The sequence below is a fragment of the Marmota monax genome, unplaced genomic scaffold, assembly GCF_021218885.2.
Source record: "Marmota monax isolate L192 unplaced genomic scaffold, Marmota_monax_Labrador192_F-V1.1 WCK01_AAM20220418_F8-fsc00014, whole genome shotgun sequence".
Taxonomy (NCBI): domain Eukaryota; kingdom Metazoa; phylum Chordata; class Mammalia; order Rodentia; family Sciuridae; genus Marmota; species Marmota monax.
In genome coordinates this window covers 15,437,291-15,453,416 of record NW_026695222.1, presented here as the reverse complement: position 1 = coordinate 15,453,416, position 16,126 = coordinate 15,437,291, and the positions used below count along the sequence as shown (strand labels likewise).

Genomic DNA, 16,126 nt, shown 5'->3' with positions numbered 1-16,126 from the left:
TGTGACCATGGTTGAGCATGACTGTGATCTCAATGAATCAGGAGGCTCAGACAGGAGGATCACAAGTTCAAGGTCAGTGTAGGCAACTTAGCAAGAACCTGTCTCAAAATAAAACATAAAAAGGGCTGGAAATGTAGTTCAGTAGTACTCTTAAGGTGTTTTCCCCCCAACCCCAGTATTGAAAAAAAAAAAGAGGAGGAGGAGGAGGACAAAGGAGAAAGACTGATGTGATCAAAGACCAATGTGTTTTTAAGTTTTTTACTTTGAATTATTACTGTGTTATAAAAAATGTACAGAACCTCAATCTCAATGTACCCTTTAACCAGTTTCTCCCAATGGTGGTATCTTATCTAAGTATAGTACAATATTAAAACTAAGACATTGATACATCATACCTAACAATGGAATTTTCAATGTTTACCATTTGTTAAAGCTGAATCCATGTAGATGAATACAAATTTCTATATATTTTTGTCCCATGTATAGATTTACGCATTCATCAACACAATCAAGACAGAACTTTTCCAACATCATGTAAGAACCCCCTTAGCATTATCTCTTGTATTTGTACCCAACTTTCACCTATCTTATTCCTGACAAATACTAATCTGTTGTCCAGATCTAGTTTTGTGATTTTTTTTTTTTTTGTACTGGGGAGTGAACCCAGGGGCATTTAACCACTGAGCCACATCCCCAACCCTATTTTGTATTTTATTTAGAGACAGGGTCTCACTGAGTTGCTTAGTGCCTCACTTTTGCTGAGGCTGGCTCTGAACTGATGATCCTTCTGCCTCGGCCTCCTGAGCTTCTGGGATTGCAGGCACACGCCACTGCACCCTGCTTAGTCTTGTGATTTTGCGAATGTTGTATGAATTAAAACATACAGCATTTTTAAAGTTTATATATGGTTTGAGTGTGTCCTACAAGGGTTCTTGTGTTGGAAGCTTGGTACTCAGTGTGGCAATATTGGGAGGGAGTGAACCTTTAAGAGGCAGAGACCAGTGGGAAATGGTAAGGTCACTGGGAGTGTGCCTTTGGAAGGCATTTAAAGTCTCACTCTAACTTCCTGTCTTACCACATAATTACCCTCTCTCACATAACCTCCCACCATTATTATGCTATCTGACTTGAAGTCTTCACCAGAACCAAGCAGAAGACTATGCCATGCCCTTGAACTTCTAGAACTATGAGCTAAAAAAACCTTTCTTCCTTATAAAGTATCTACTTTCAAATATTTGATTATAATAAAAAAACAAAATAATAAAAGCATATAATCTTATGAATATTGACTTTGCTAAACATAATGCCTGTGTAGTCCACCCAGATTGCTGTTATCAGTATTCCATTCCCTTTTGATTGCTGAGTAATCAATATTTTTATAAACGTTAGAAGAGCAAAATAATTCTACATTCCAATAAAATTTTCTTACAACGAAAAAGTCAATTTACAACCTGAATAAAATTTAATGCTTATTTGGCACCGTCAATTAAACAGATAGATGTACCTGAAAAGTCTCCCAGGTATTTACTCAAATAAGAGAGAATATCATCTATAAATACCTAATTTTTTAAAATGATAGAATTTAATGAAAAAAACTCATAGGACTTACCCCATCCAGGTGGCAAAGGACCAAGGGGATCAAATTCTTTATTTTGTGATGTAGTAAACAAATCTTGATTCTACAAAGAACCAAAAAAAAAAAGAAAGAAAGAAAGAAAAAATTAAATTAAACAGATCATTTCAGAGCAAATATGAGTTGTCATTGAGTTCTAATACGCATTCTTTGGTAATGTGCAACATAACATTCTTACAGAGTTCACATCATAGGAAGTGCGATATATTGTTTAATAAATACCAACATACAAAACACAAAACTTGGCAAACATCATGTAACATTTAAAATTATCTGAAATTGAAATACTACACAAATATATAATTCTCACCCCCCGTATGACCAAGTTTTTATCTTTTTTGCTGCAAATTTTACTATATTAGTAATATAAAATTTAGAAATGCATACAAATCCCCAAAAGTCAGTATAATACCAGTACCCAGAGTCATCAGATGGCTGAGAAAAATATTGTATATGTACTCAAAACCAGAAGATCACCAAAGAACATGAGACATAAAGAATTTTGAAAAGTGTTGGGAAGCAGAAAGACCAAGCTGCCAGATAAGTAAAAGAAAGAACTCCAACTGGAAGGTGCTAATGAGCCTCGAACTAAATGTATGGAAGACCTTAAAATTTTGTTTGTGATTATCGCACTGGTGAACAGCATAGTTTGACTAGATAAAATAACCTTTGAAGGAGTCAACCTTTAGAAAAAAGAGAAGTAAAAGTCATATATTATAGGTTTAACGATTGTGTTTTAATTTTAATGTATAGTAGGCAATAATTTTGTGGTGATTCACTAAGACTCGATTAAGTCCTTTCCTCTTGAGTAGGACAAGACAAGTAAACAAATAATAGATTCTAATTGCTGTGTGTGTGTGTGTGTGTGTTGCTGGGGATTGAACCCAGGGCTTTGTGCACATGAGGCAAGCTCTAACTGTTTTGAAAATAATTTTACTATGGAAAAAAAAAAAAAGGGTAAGATATGACAATGAACTCCTTATACCCAGTACCAAGATTCAAGAGTTAGCAAGACTTTGCCACATTTCTTTATGTAACTTTTTTTTTCTTATACTTTGCTAAAGCAAAAATCAAACATCATTTCAGCCTACATATTTTAGTATGCCTTTCTAAAATTTGTGGATACATTCTTATGTAATCTCAAGATCATTATTACACCTCGCAAAATAGCAATGTTAAATTTTTAATGATCTAGTACTTAATACAAGTAAATGTCTGGTTGCTTATGTGTTAAAACCAGGATCCATTCAAAGTTCTAACACTACATTCAGTTGGGTTGGGTCTCTTACATCTCAATCTAGAGACCACTATATTTTTTAAATTTTTTCTCCAGGTCACTGACCTATTACAGAAACTAGGTTAATTCCTAAGTTTAAAGAATAAGAAAGATATTGCACTTCTGATTTAACAGCTCTTGGCAAAGATATCGAGAACAAAACTTGTTACTCTTTATAGATGCAGTTATGAAAAGGATTTAAGAGTAGAAAGGCCATGTCATAGACTGGGTCTGAAAATTTTGGCATATGACAAACTGTTCTGATAATTCTTTAAAACACTAGTTTATTCCACTGGCTCTCCTTGAATAGATCAACTGGAAACATGCACTGTGAATACATAAGCCAGGAAAAATCATTACACAATGGTTCATCATCAGTCACATCAATTTTGAGCTTTAAAATGCTGAGTGTATGAAAATCTACTATCTTTTAACTAGGATCAGAATAGTAGTGACCAAAGACCACTTAATTCACCCAATAAACAGATTATTTCTTAGCAATAGCCCCCTTCTCACCAATTTCAAGTAGGTAATTAAAAATGTTAAATTCATTCAATTCACAACTTTGCTTTTTTTTAAATAAAAATATTTATTTATTTATTCTAATTTCAACTTTGCTTATTTTAAGGGTAAAATAAGCTGTTTAAATTCTATATGATTTATTAACACTATAAAAAAAAAGTAAGAATTTCAGAAAATTGGTCAGTTGTTTTTTGACAGGAGGGAGACGAACAGAGGTGATGAGGTATAAATTATAACTCAAAAAAAGTTTCAGGGGCTGTGGCTGTGGCTCAGTGGTAGAGCGCTCACCTACCATGCGTGAGGCACTGGGTTCAATCCTCAGCACCACATAAAAATAAAATAAAGATATTGTGTTTACTAAAAAATAAATATATAAAAAAAAGTTTCAAGCCAGACACAGTGGCAAATACCTATAATCCCAGTGACTTGGGAGGCTGATGTAGGAGGATCACAAGTTTGGGACCAGACTCAGTAACTAAGAGAGGCCCTCAGCAACTTTGGGAACCTGTCTCAAATATAAAAAAAAAAATTAAATGGTCTGAGATGTAGCTAAGTGGTAAAGCAACCCTGGATTCAATTCCCAGTACCAAAAGAAAAAAAGAAGTTCCAAAGATGGTGAATTCTACATTGATTAAGTTTACAATAAGTCAGTATACATAGTAGGTACTCCAGAATTTTTAAAATCTAATCTTTAAAAAGATTGTTTTGAGGGCTGGTGCTGTGGCTCAGCAGTAGAGCTCTCATCTCACATGTGAGGCCCTGCGTTTGATCCTCAGCACCACATAAATAAAAAATAAAGGTATTGTGTCCACCTACAACTAAAAAAATATATTAAAAAAAAAAAAAGATTTGTTTTGAGGGCTGGGGCTGGGGCTCAGTGGTAGAGCACTCACCTGGCATACATGAGCACTACATAAAAATAAAATAAAAGTATTGTGTCCATCTACAACCAAAAAATACATATTAAAAATTTTAAAAAAAAGATTGTTTTGAGCAGGTGTGCATGGGCACATGCCTGTAATTCCAGTGACCTGGGAGGCTGAGATAGGAGGATCGAAAGTTCAAGGCTAACCTCAGCAATTTAGAGAGGCCCTGTTTCAAAATTACAAAAAATAAAAACAACAACAATAACAAAAATAACAAAAATTCCACAATGTTTTGAAAGATTACGTACTACCAAAATGAGGTCAAGGGCACATTTACAGTTTTGGATATGAAGGAGAGAAGAGATGAGAAATAAAATTTCTAGGTATCTAATATGTGCCGAACACATTAAAAACTTTTATGGAATCCTAAAAAAATAAAAAAATAAACCAAAAAAATATTTGAAGCAATTAAATATGTATCTATTTTACATATAAAGTAAATGAGTCTTGATGAGGTTAAGTAACTTACTCAAAGTCATATAGAGAAAGTAACTGTGGAATCAGGATTTGAACCCAGATGTGTGTGAATGCAAAGCCCATGCATGATCTTTCCACTGGACACCCATGTGGAAACTAGTTTTAAAGAAGGCAGGCAAGCTAAGCATTCAAACCTAGAAGAAATGTGGCGAGGTATACCAAAGGTGATTATAACTTAGAAAGAAAGGAATATGTAAAATAGCATAGAAAAAAAAATGAGTAAGATAGACAAGAATCAAAAATTAGTTTCACCTTTAAAACCACCAGTAAGGGGAATATTGTGACATATGTCTATTGGAAGTGACAGATAAAACTGTTATTCAAAAGAAAAATGTTTTAGTCTTAACTGGGGTGTGAAGGAAAGGCTTCTGATAAAGGTGAATTTGACTATGATAATAAGATCCAGAATGGGCAGGAATATAGAAAAAAGTAAAAAAAAAGTTAAAGCCTAGTGAGGAATATGTAATGTGTTGTTTTACTCTGATGGATCTAACAGGGATACTACCAATGGCAGTGGAAGTGATGGCAATTGGGTCATCCTGTCTTGCAGTTTTACAGAGTTGGGTTTAGCATGTGCTAGGCAAACATTCTATCACTAAGCTACATCCCAACCCATTCTGTTTTATTTTGAGACAGGATCTCACTAAGTTGCCCAGGCTGGCCTAAAACTTGTGATTCTTTTGCCTCAGCCTCCCAAATAGCTGGGATAATAGACATGCACCATTGTAGATGGATGAGAATCAAATTTCTCAACAGATTATTTTCCTTTCCTCAAAGAAAAGATCTGTGATATTTTATTACTTGAGAGATTATAAAATAAGCAGCAAAGATCATACAGCAAAGAAAATATTAACATATTTTGGTGTACTTATCACTACTGTTATACCATTACTCTAAAGAGAAATATATAAAATTTAAACCATTTGTTTCCATAAAGGAAATGTCTCTATACTAAAAATAATGTATCTGTGAAGTCAGAAAAATATAATTAGTATAATCCTATAAGAAATCAAATTTATTCAGTTTCCCAGCGCATTAATTAATTTGTTAGGTAAACTTTACCTCTAAATGTTAAAAAAGGATTCAACTCCATTATGAATTCTACACAAAAACTTAAAGGTCAAGTTCTTTGAGATTCAAATCTTTAAATATTCTGCTAAGTTAAATGCAGAACTAAATTCAGAATTTTTAAAAAAAGATTCCTTTCAAACTACTTAGGTTTATTTTTACTATTCTTTTGTTCATGAATTTTAAGTTGTTCTCACTTTTTGTTTATTCTTGACATTAACAAACAGAAGGGGGATGAAACTCAGGAAATTACAGAAGTAAAGAATAGATCACATAAATAGAATAGTCCAGAGAAGGTCTTAAAATAATACCTATTAAGAGCAAAAACTGGGCTGCCCTTCTATTTGTACCTTCTTTTATAAGTGCTTTAAATGATAAGCAGAAAAGGTTTAAAAACTGAATACTTTTATCAGTCATAATAATCAACAAATCAATAGGTTTCTTACTCCATAAATGAATCTCTGGTTAAACTGCTGCATTGCTCCCTGAAGTTGACTACGTTGTAGCTGCCACTGTTCGTAGTTCCGGACAGATTCCAGTGTTGGCCTCTGCCATGTTGTTGTTCTTGTGAAATGGTCAACATAATAAATGCGTCCCATATTGTCAACTCGCCGTTCCCAGCTAAATCAGAACAAAAACAAATTTCAGCAAATATTTGTGAAACAGATACAAGATTTTACCTTGAGAAAATATTGATTTTCCTGAATTCTTTCATATATTTTAAAGTAGTCTACAAGTAAACATAAAAGGAATGCTTCTAAAGGTTTAATTCTAAAAAAATTCTTAAAATTTATTAGTATTTTATTTATATATTTTTAGTTGTAGATGGACACAATACCTTTCTTTTATTTATTCATTTATTTTTATATGGTGCTAAGGATGGAACCCAGTGGCTCACACATGCTAGGCAAGTGCTCTGCCAATGAGCTACAACCCAGCAAAATGCAAGGTATATTGAGGCTGGGATTGTGGCTCAGAGGTAGCACACTTGCCTAGCATGTGTGAGGCACTGGATTCCATTCGCAGCACCGCAAATAAATAAATAAAGGTCTATCAACAATTTAAAAAAAAAAAAAAAAAAAAAATATATATATATATATATATATATATATATTTAAAAAATGCAAGGCATATTCAGTGAGTAAGTCTCAAAGAGTCATTAAAAAAAAGTTCATTTTTTTTGCCAGAGAAATTTTACTGTTGTAATCACAAAAGAGACATGATTATATAGAGCTTTTCAAAGGTATCAAAAGGCACTTAGACACAGAATACAACTGATTTTTTTTTTTACTTATATTTAATCAAGTTAATATTGATAGAGTAACTTGATTTCTACCTCCATGGTTGTTTAGGTTTGTCTTTCAATATTCTAATATTATAAATAACAAGATAATAAATAACCTTGATACAGCAAAATTTTTTCTTCTTTCAAATTATTTCTCTATGATAAATTTCCTAGGGAAAATTACTAAGGTTGCAGAGCTTCCTATAAGAAATTTACACTATACCAGCAGTGTTAGGAGGTGAAATTTCTCACACTTGACATTATCTGCTAATTTAATAAGCAAAATAGTACCTTTGCGATGTGCATTTCTTTAAAACTGCTAGCAAGGTTAAATATTTTTTCATGTTTGGTATAGACTTTTCTCTGGATTAAAATATATTTTCTCTGGATTACAATATATTTTCTTCCAGTTAAGTGCTTAACATTGTGTGTTACTATATCCTTAACATTCTCAACTATTTTACAATTATTTAATTACTATCTGTTAAATTTTTATCTGATAGGGACTGTATCTTAATATATAAGAGTTGCAATTTTATTCTATATAAATAATTACTCTCGAAGAAACTAATCTTCTAAAGCTTTGTGGCTCTGAGCCAGGTAAACAGTTCAGACAGGAAAATTTGAAGAAAAATAACTATGAAATCTTTAGGTGGAAAATGGGTGAAAATAAAAATAATTCTCTGAATCAACTCTCTAGTTTTCTTCTTTCTAGTTAGCACCTACCACAGAACAAAGAGGACAGAGAAAGAACTGACAGGAAGAGGAAATATAGGAATGAAGGGAAGACTGAGTACAGGTATAATCCATACTTCTGAATGAACACACTTACCCAGGAGGTAGAGGCTCAGGTCTATCCCACGTTGTTCTTTTTTCAACATGATCTACATAATAAACTCGGCCATGCTGGTTCACTCTTTGCTCCCAACTTAAACACAAAATTAAAAAGATTGGTAGGTAGGGCACTTGTGTGAGTAAGTTTGGCTTTTCAATGCTGTCACTGCCTTTTGCCCTTAAATGACCATTTTATAGAATTGAGGAAAATAAGCATGTTAGTTGTTAAAGAAATATGATAGAAATAAAATAAAGTCAAAAAATGACATTTTCTGAGGGTGGCATATAATAGATGAGATTTATTCTACATACGTGTCTGCTCTAGAAGAGGACTTGTTTTTCTCTGTTTTTTGTTTGTGGCTCAATGGTTGTGAGCCACAACCCCAGCCCTAATTTTGCATTTTATTTAGAGATAGGGTCTTACTAAGTTGCTTAGTGCCTCATTTTTGCTGAGGCTGGCTTTGAACTCATGATTTTCCTGCCTCAGCCTCCCAAATCGCTGGGATTACAGGCGTGCGCCACTGCACCCTGCTAGACTTGTCTTTCTCAAGAAGCTGGAGGTCGGACTATTTAGACAAAAGTCACTCTCAATCTGATCAGGTTATACTCAGGACCTGAGTGAAAAAGAATGCTATGATTAATGTTATGAAATCTTTCATGTTTGGTACAGACTTCAATTAAAGAAAAAAAAAATCATCTACTTTTCCTTGAATAAAAGTAGCAAATTTCTAATGTGGTGAGCTTTTTAAAATTCCAGACTCCACCAAAATCTGTAACAATTGCTTAAAGACAGTTACTGAAAAAAATGTAGCATTATTTTCTTTATTAATGAGACATGCAAGATCCTAAAGAAAATAAATGTTAACCAAAAAAAGTTACTTACCCAGGTGGTAGGGGAGCTTGAGTTACAGGATTCAATGGCCTAGGACCTGAGCCTCCAGATATAGTAAGAGGAATTATTAATCCAGATGTTGCTCCTTCAGATGTATTTGTATTTGTATTTGTTGGTGGCAGAGAACCTGTACTAGATCCATCACTTTCAGAAGTGGTAGATGGTGAACCATTGACAGATGCTACAGAAGATTTAGGAAAAAATAGGAAAAGAATACTCTCTTAATTTAAATATCAGGATAAAATTTTAGTTTAAAAAATAAAAAGGTATTTGACAAAATATTAAGATTCAGGTACACAGGTGAAAATTACTTGAAGAAAATAATGAGAACTAGACAATGTTGCCCCTTAAAAGCCTTGTTTATAACTTCTTTTTTAAAAAAAAAATTTTATAGTTGTAGATGGACAGAATGCCTTTATTTTATTGCTTATTTTTATGTGGTGCTGAGGATCGAACCCAGTGCCTCATGCATGCTAGGCAAGCACTCTGCCACTGAGCTACAGCCCCAGCCCCTTGTTTATAACTTCTTAACTCCCATCAACCCTGTCTCATTATTAATTACAAGACATAGATTCTGACTTCATAAAATCAAAAGAAATAAAAATATTTACTTATTTACTTGGCAGAGTGCTCTACCACTGAACTACATCCCAAGCCTTTTCTTTTTATTTGTATTTTGAGACAGTGTCTTTCTAAGTTGCTGAACTTGAACTTGTGAACCTCCTGCTTCAGGCTTCGGAGTAGCTGGAATTACAGGCATGTCACCAATGCACATAATAGGCAAGTGCTCCACCAATTAAATAGAATCATCTAGAAAAGCATTAATATTCCTTGGTATTATAAGTTTGTTTAGTAATTCTCTAGATCCTTAACTGTCTTTTCTATAATACCATTACAGATTAGCGATTACTTTTTTTAATGCTAGCTGTAAAATGAATGATCTGATAAACAATAGTATTCTTACAAATTTTTTTCTGGGGTTGGGGGTACTAGGGATTGAACCCAGGGGTGCTTTACCACTGATTTATATCCATAGCCCTTTGCACTTTTTATTTTAAGAGAGGGTGCCACTAAGTTGTTTAGGGTCTTGCTAAGTTGCTTAGGCTTTGAACTTGAAATCCTCCTTCAGCCTCCCAAGTGGCTGGGATTATAGGCATGTGCCATTGATCTGGTTTACTAATGTTAAAAAAAAAAAAACAAAAACAAACAAACAAAAAACATTTATTTTTTAGTTGTAGGTTGACACAATACCTTTATTTTATTTTATTTTTTAATGTGGTGCTGAGGATCAAACCCAGTGCCTCACACATATTAGGCAAGTGTTCTACCTCTGAGCCACAACCCCAGCCCTACAAATATTTTTGAGCACTTACTACATTTTCAAGAAATATTTGTTGACAAAGCAATTTCTGGAGAAAATTATCAATATTATAACAAAAGGCATATCACTTTAAAGACCTGGATTATATTGTTAATATAACTATCTATGAAGAAAGGGATGACATAATCGAACACAAACTCATTTAATGAAATGATTTGTGGATAACCAATTTACTTTTCTAACAATATTTGGTTTATTATTTTGAATTCCCTACCCATGCTGTAGCAGAGGGAAATAATTAAAGATGATATTAAAGATAGATCTATAGATATTTATATCGTTACTATATGAAATATGTTCATTTGTATTTTCACCTTAAAATCTGATTATCATTTACCTTTGTTGGGTTACTTGCCATTTATGAATTGTCCCATTAAAGGATAGAGGGTACAAGCAACCAGATCCTTGACTGCAAAACATGTTTATAGACAGACATGTTGGCACAAACCTATAATCCCATTTACTCAAAGGAGGTTTAGGCATGAGAATTGCACGTGTGAGGCCACCCTGGGCAACTTAGCAAGACCTTCTCCTAAAATAAAAAATAAAAAGGGCTGGGGATATATAGCCCAGTGATTAAGTGCCCTTGATTCAAGCCCCAATACCAGGGGATTTACAAAAAAAAAAAAAAAGACATACTTAGTCACAGTTACAAAAGTTCAACCAACTGTCCATACTTTATACTGTGCACGTGATTTTTATTCTCTACACAGCACTTAGTAACATCACTCCTGGAAGAAAAACTTAAGGAAAAGGTACTTCTTGGTTACATATAGAAAGATCACACTTGGCCAAAATCATAAATGTAAAAAGGTAGCCAAGTAACTAACTTAAAAGATCTTCAAAATTTACCTGAGGATCAACTCCCAATTAGAACATACTTTACAAAAAAAAGTATTTAGATCTAGAATACACACCTGGTCTACGTGGGGTGGGTGGAGGTGGTCGTGAAGGTCTTGGAGGTCTAGAAGGTTTAAAACCACCATTTGAAAGTGATGGAGAATTGTTCCCATTGACCCTTCTATTTTCACCAGACCCTCCATCCTCAGGGTCATCTGAACCACTTGTGTTCACTCTGGGTGGGGAGGGTAAAGAAGGAAAGGAGGAGAAGCAATTTAAAAATCAGCTTGGAATCTACTTGGTCTTGCAATAATCTAAGGCACTAACCTGAGTTTTTTCAAACAGCCTGTTTTCCTAGCTTATTAATCTAAAATCACATTCTTTTCTGCAGCTTTTGAGTGTTAATACTCCATCTTTAAAAAATTTTTTTTCAACTTCTGTTGTTTGTAATCTTGTATTTCTACTTCTAATCATCTCTTCTTTAATTTTTCTTCTTCCTCCCACTCACTAAATATACACTGCTATGATTCTGTTCTTTCCCTCCTTTTTCTTCTCCAGATTTGCCCCTAGGATCTCAAATTACATGATTTCCACAATTATCTATGAGAATGATTCCCAAATCAGAATTTCTAGTTTTTTTCTCACTCCCATTCCGGTATCAAATTATCAACTAAACACAAATCTAGAATAACTCTCCAATCCAAAAGGAAGAGAACTGCCTCCTATCCTCCCAGATAATTTTAATTTTCTTTTTCCTATGACTCTTGACACAGGTACTTAGGAAGCTGAAGCAGGAGGATCTCAAATTCAAGGGCAGCCTAGGAAATCTAGCAAGACCCTGTCTCAAAATAAAATTTAAAAAGGGATAGGGATGTAGCTCAGCAATAGGCTCTATGTAAGGTCCTGGTTTCAATTCTTAGTATTGGAAAAAAAAGTTTTCTTGTGATCTACAGATATATTTATGTAATTTTTATTTTAGTTTTTTTAATTTTGGCACCAGGGATTGAACCCAGAGGCGTTCAACCACTGAGCCATATCTCCAGCCTTTTTTGTTTTACTTTCAGATAGGGTCTCGCTGAGTTAGTTAGGGCCTCGCTGAGTTGTGGAGGCTGGTTTTGAACTTGCAACTCTCCTGCCTCAGCCTCCCAAGCAGTTGGGATTACACCATGCCTGGCTATTTATGTAATTTTAAAAACCTTTTCTATTGCTTTTTCTGGCAAGGAGTTACTACTATTCCTAAATATTCTACCTCTTGGCTGGGGATGTGGCTCAGTGGTAGAGTGCCTGCCTACCATGTGTGCCAGGCTCTGGGTTTGATCCTCAGCACAGCAAAAAGAAAAAAAAAAAAATACATCCACTTCTACTGATATTAGTATAGGACACGATTCTTGTCAGAAATGAATCTATAAAGGTAGATTTCTATTTAGTAACTACTTTATAAACTTTGGTTTTCCTAACCTTGGTAAATTGAAATAAAAAATATTTCATTATGAAAATTTCTATATATCACAAAAGTAGAAAGACTAATGCAACAAACTCCCATGTACCCATCAATCCAGCTTCAACATTTTGTTCTATTGCTTCACCTATCTTCCTTTGCAGCATGTGACACAAAAGCATCACCTTATTCTAGATAATTTCCCCTTATGATCTGTGATGATACTTATCTGGTTCTCCCATTCTGACTACTCTCTGTTTCATATTCTTCTCGCCCACTGCGTAACCAATTTGTGAAAAACAAAGATTCCAAAGGAATTTTATAATCACTGCACACTGTATTTAAGATATGTTGCTTACAGCTTTAAGAGTAGGGTCATTTCCTTTCCTAATTTTTCTCCCATTATCAGTTTCCAGAATAACTAATGAACAAAGTTTGTTAAATCAATTAACATGATCCAAGGTTTTCAACACATCGTATGCCCAAACCTACAGTCAGACAGACATAAAAAAGTACTGAACCTAGGCTAATAGCAAACAGATGGTACAAGTCTCTGCCCCTTCTAATGATGGCCCACAAGATACCACACAGCTAGTGATGACTTTAACACATTTGCAGAATTCCTACTCCAGCTTTCCTGGGACAAAAAAAAAAAAGCCTAGTGGCTGACTGATAACCCTGGGATTCAGAACTCCTGCCTTTTGAAGGTATCAATCTATTCACTTTCTTCAAACTAAAGGAAATAAACAATTTGTTTATCTCTGGCCTCCCCCAGACAGCTGCAATCAGATAAACTATGCAATATTTCACAAATATTTCCTTTCTTCCCTTGAATCTTGAACCCTTTTCGACATCATTCTTATATCAGTGTGAACCTGAAGTTTTAATGAATCTACATTAATTTTCCCTCTATCCTTCCTTCTGCATTCTGTGGTAGGCAATCAGTGAACTCTTACCTCGTTTCATCCTTGGATCTGGAGCCATCATCATTCTGTGAAGTACCTTTAACATCAATAAAATTTAAATAGAAAGTAAATTTCAAGACAGTAGATTTTGATGTTGTTTTTCTAAATATGCCATGTGAGCAAAGCCTTTTATTACATCATTTTAGTACAGAACTAACTCCATGAGTTTTTTGCTTTCGTTTTTGGTGAGTGCCTTGTACATACTAGGCAAGCACTGTACTAACTCCATGAGTTTTTTGCTTTTGTTTTTGGTGAGTGCCTTGTGCATACTAGGCAAGCACTGTACTACTGAGCTATATCCCTAGCCCCAACACCAGTTTTGAAGGAAAATATAATAGGTGTTCATATGATTGAAAGACGTTTTACCAAAATTTTATACAGATGTTCATCATTATGTGTAACAGATGTTAACAGTGAAGGTATATTTCTCATGAACTATGTCTGCCTTTTTTGAAATATATACTTGACTCCAATTCAAACCTAGTATTTAGCCATCTCTTGTATCTCAAATACCTCAAGAAAAGCACACTGATCACAGTAGGATGATTCATAAACAAGATTCTGAAAATAGAAAACCAGTACAACTTCTATCTCATGCAGGGCCCTGGAGAAGAACTTCAAAAATAGGAAAGGCATAGATAAGTTTCAAAGTAGACAAAATGAATGCCATGATGTCCATGTTTTGTTCCCATTTTATGTGTGGAAAATATACCCAGAATTCTGTCAGGGCTCATGTACTTCAAGTGCTAGAGGTAGGCTCAATGATAGCAGAATGCAGACAGTGAAGAAGGAGAAATAAACTATAAAATGTAGAAACAAGAAATCAGGTTCAACAATTTGGGTCCAACTGGTGAAGAACAATACTCCCTAGATGAAATCATGTAAAATTACTACATTACACTAGAGTATATTAATGGATTAATTAATTAAAAGATGCTGAGTCACAACCACATTATACCATTTTGAGCGAGGTTGGCAAGTATCTAATTCAGCCTAGAAATATAAATTTTAGGGCTGGGGGTGTACATTACTGGTAGAGAGCTCACCTAGCACATATAAGGCACCACTGGGTTCCATCATCAGCACCGCAAAGAAAGAAAGAAAGGAAGAAAGGAAGGAAGGTATTGCGTCCGTCTACAACTAAAAAAAAATTTTTTTAAAGAAATATTTTTATATTATCCCCAGTATTCCCTAAAATGGCTAATAAATGGGACATCAGTAAGAAATCAGTCAACCAGTATTTTGCTCCTCTCAAAATCAAGATAATCACCTAGAATAACCTATTTAAATGTACAAATAACTGCTACTTCAAAACTTCCTCATTTATTACAGTGAAGCATAGTTAACTACAGGTTCTAATGCCAAACTGTGTGAATTTGTATCCTAGATTCACCATGTACTAACTCTGTGACCTTAAAAAAAAGTATATTTGGCTTTTCTTTGCCTTTTTTTTTCATGTATAACATGGGGATAGGCTGGGGATGTGGCTCAGTGGGAAAACACTTGCCTAGCATGCACAAAGCTGTGGGTTCAATCCCCAGCACTGCAAAAAATAAAAAATAAAATAAAATGGGGATAATGATGACACCTACATTATAGTGTAGACATGAGCATTAAACATATATACATTTAGAATAGTATTAGCACATAAGCAATAACTTATCAAAATTTGTATCTCATTAGCCAAGTTTTAAAAAATTTAATAAAAATGGCCCTTGTTATTTCACTTCAATATGGGGGTAAACCATAACTACTGCATTTTGACATATTATACATATTATACATATTCCTGGATGCCTAGCAATCTCAAAAACAAATAAACAAAAAAACTAAACTGATGTATCAGATGCAGTAAGCAAATGTAAAAAACAGGGTTATCGTGGGGGCAATTATCAGTTCTGAAATGGATTAGAAAGCCTTGGGCAGCAGCAAGGTGGGGGCACTGCACCACAGATTGTCACAATAGGCTGGAGACCCTGGAAAGGAGCTAGTGTTTCCAAATCTGTGGGACATCCTGGCACCTAGCAGAAACCAAAAAATTTTCTTGGTACAAACAATTCCCAATTTAGGATCTTAAGATTTCAAGAGACTAAGAGAAAACATAAACTTGCAATCAAAGAACAGCAAACAGGCTGGGCGCAGTGGTGCGCGCCTGTAATCACAGCAGCTCAGAAGGCTGAGGTAGGAGGATCACAAGTTCAAAGCCAGCCTCAGCAAAAGTGAGGCACTAAGCAACTCAGTGAGACCCTGTCTCTAAATAAATACAAAACAGGGCTGGGGATGTGGCTCAGTGGTCGAGTGTCCCTGAGCTCAATACCCAGTACCCCCCCCCCCCAAAAAAAAAGAACAGCAAACAAATGAGCACATGAAGGAAAGACATAAGATTATTTATACTCCCAAAGATTTCAGATGCTGGAATTATCAAATGGAGAATGTAGAGAAAAACTGTGTATCAAAAGTGAGGCACTGGGTTTGATACCCAGCAGCACATTAAAAAAAACTAAATAAACAAAATAAAGATATTGTGTCCATCTACAAACAAATATATTTTTAAAATAAATAAATAAAAATTAATGAGAAATGAGAAAC

The 16,126-nt window shown here is 34.4% G+C and overlaps 1 protein-coding gene across 3 annotated transcripts in view; it reads right to left on the bottom strand.

The window, feature by feature from the left end:
- Itch (itchy E3 ubiquitin protein ligase) overlaps window positions 1–16,126 on the bottom strand; it is a 123,873-nt gene that overhangs the window by 40,679 nt on the left and 67,068 nt on the right. For all 3 annotated transcript variants that reach the window (XM_058575452.1, XM_046433362.2, XM_046433361.2), the window contains 6 exons: window positions 13,529–13,574; window positions 11,212–11,369; window positions 8,905–9,094; window positions 8,020–8,115; window positions 6,349–6,523; window positions 1,610–1,679 (listed from right to left, as the gene is read on the bottom strand). In XM_058575452.1, coding sequence (XP_058431435.1) covers window positions 1,610–1,679; window positions 6,349–6,523; window positions 8,020–8,115; window positions 8,905–9,094; window positions 11,212–11,369; window positions 13,529–13,574 — 735 coding nt within the window. The remainder of the gene's footprint in view (window positions 1–1,609; window positions 1,680–6,348; window positions 6,524–8,019; window positions 8,116–8,904; window positions 9,095–11,211; window positions 11,370–13,528; window positions 13,575–16,126) is intronic.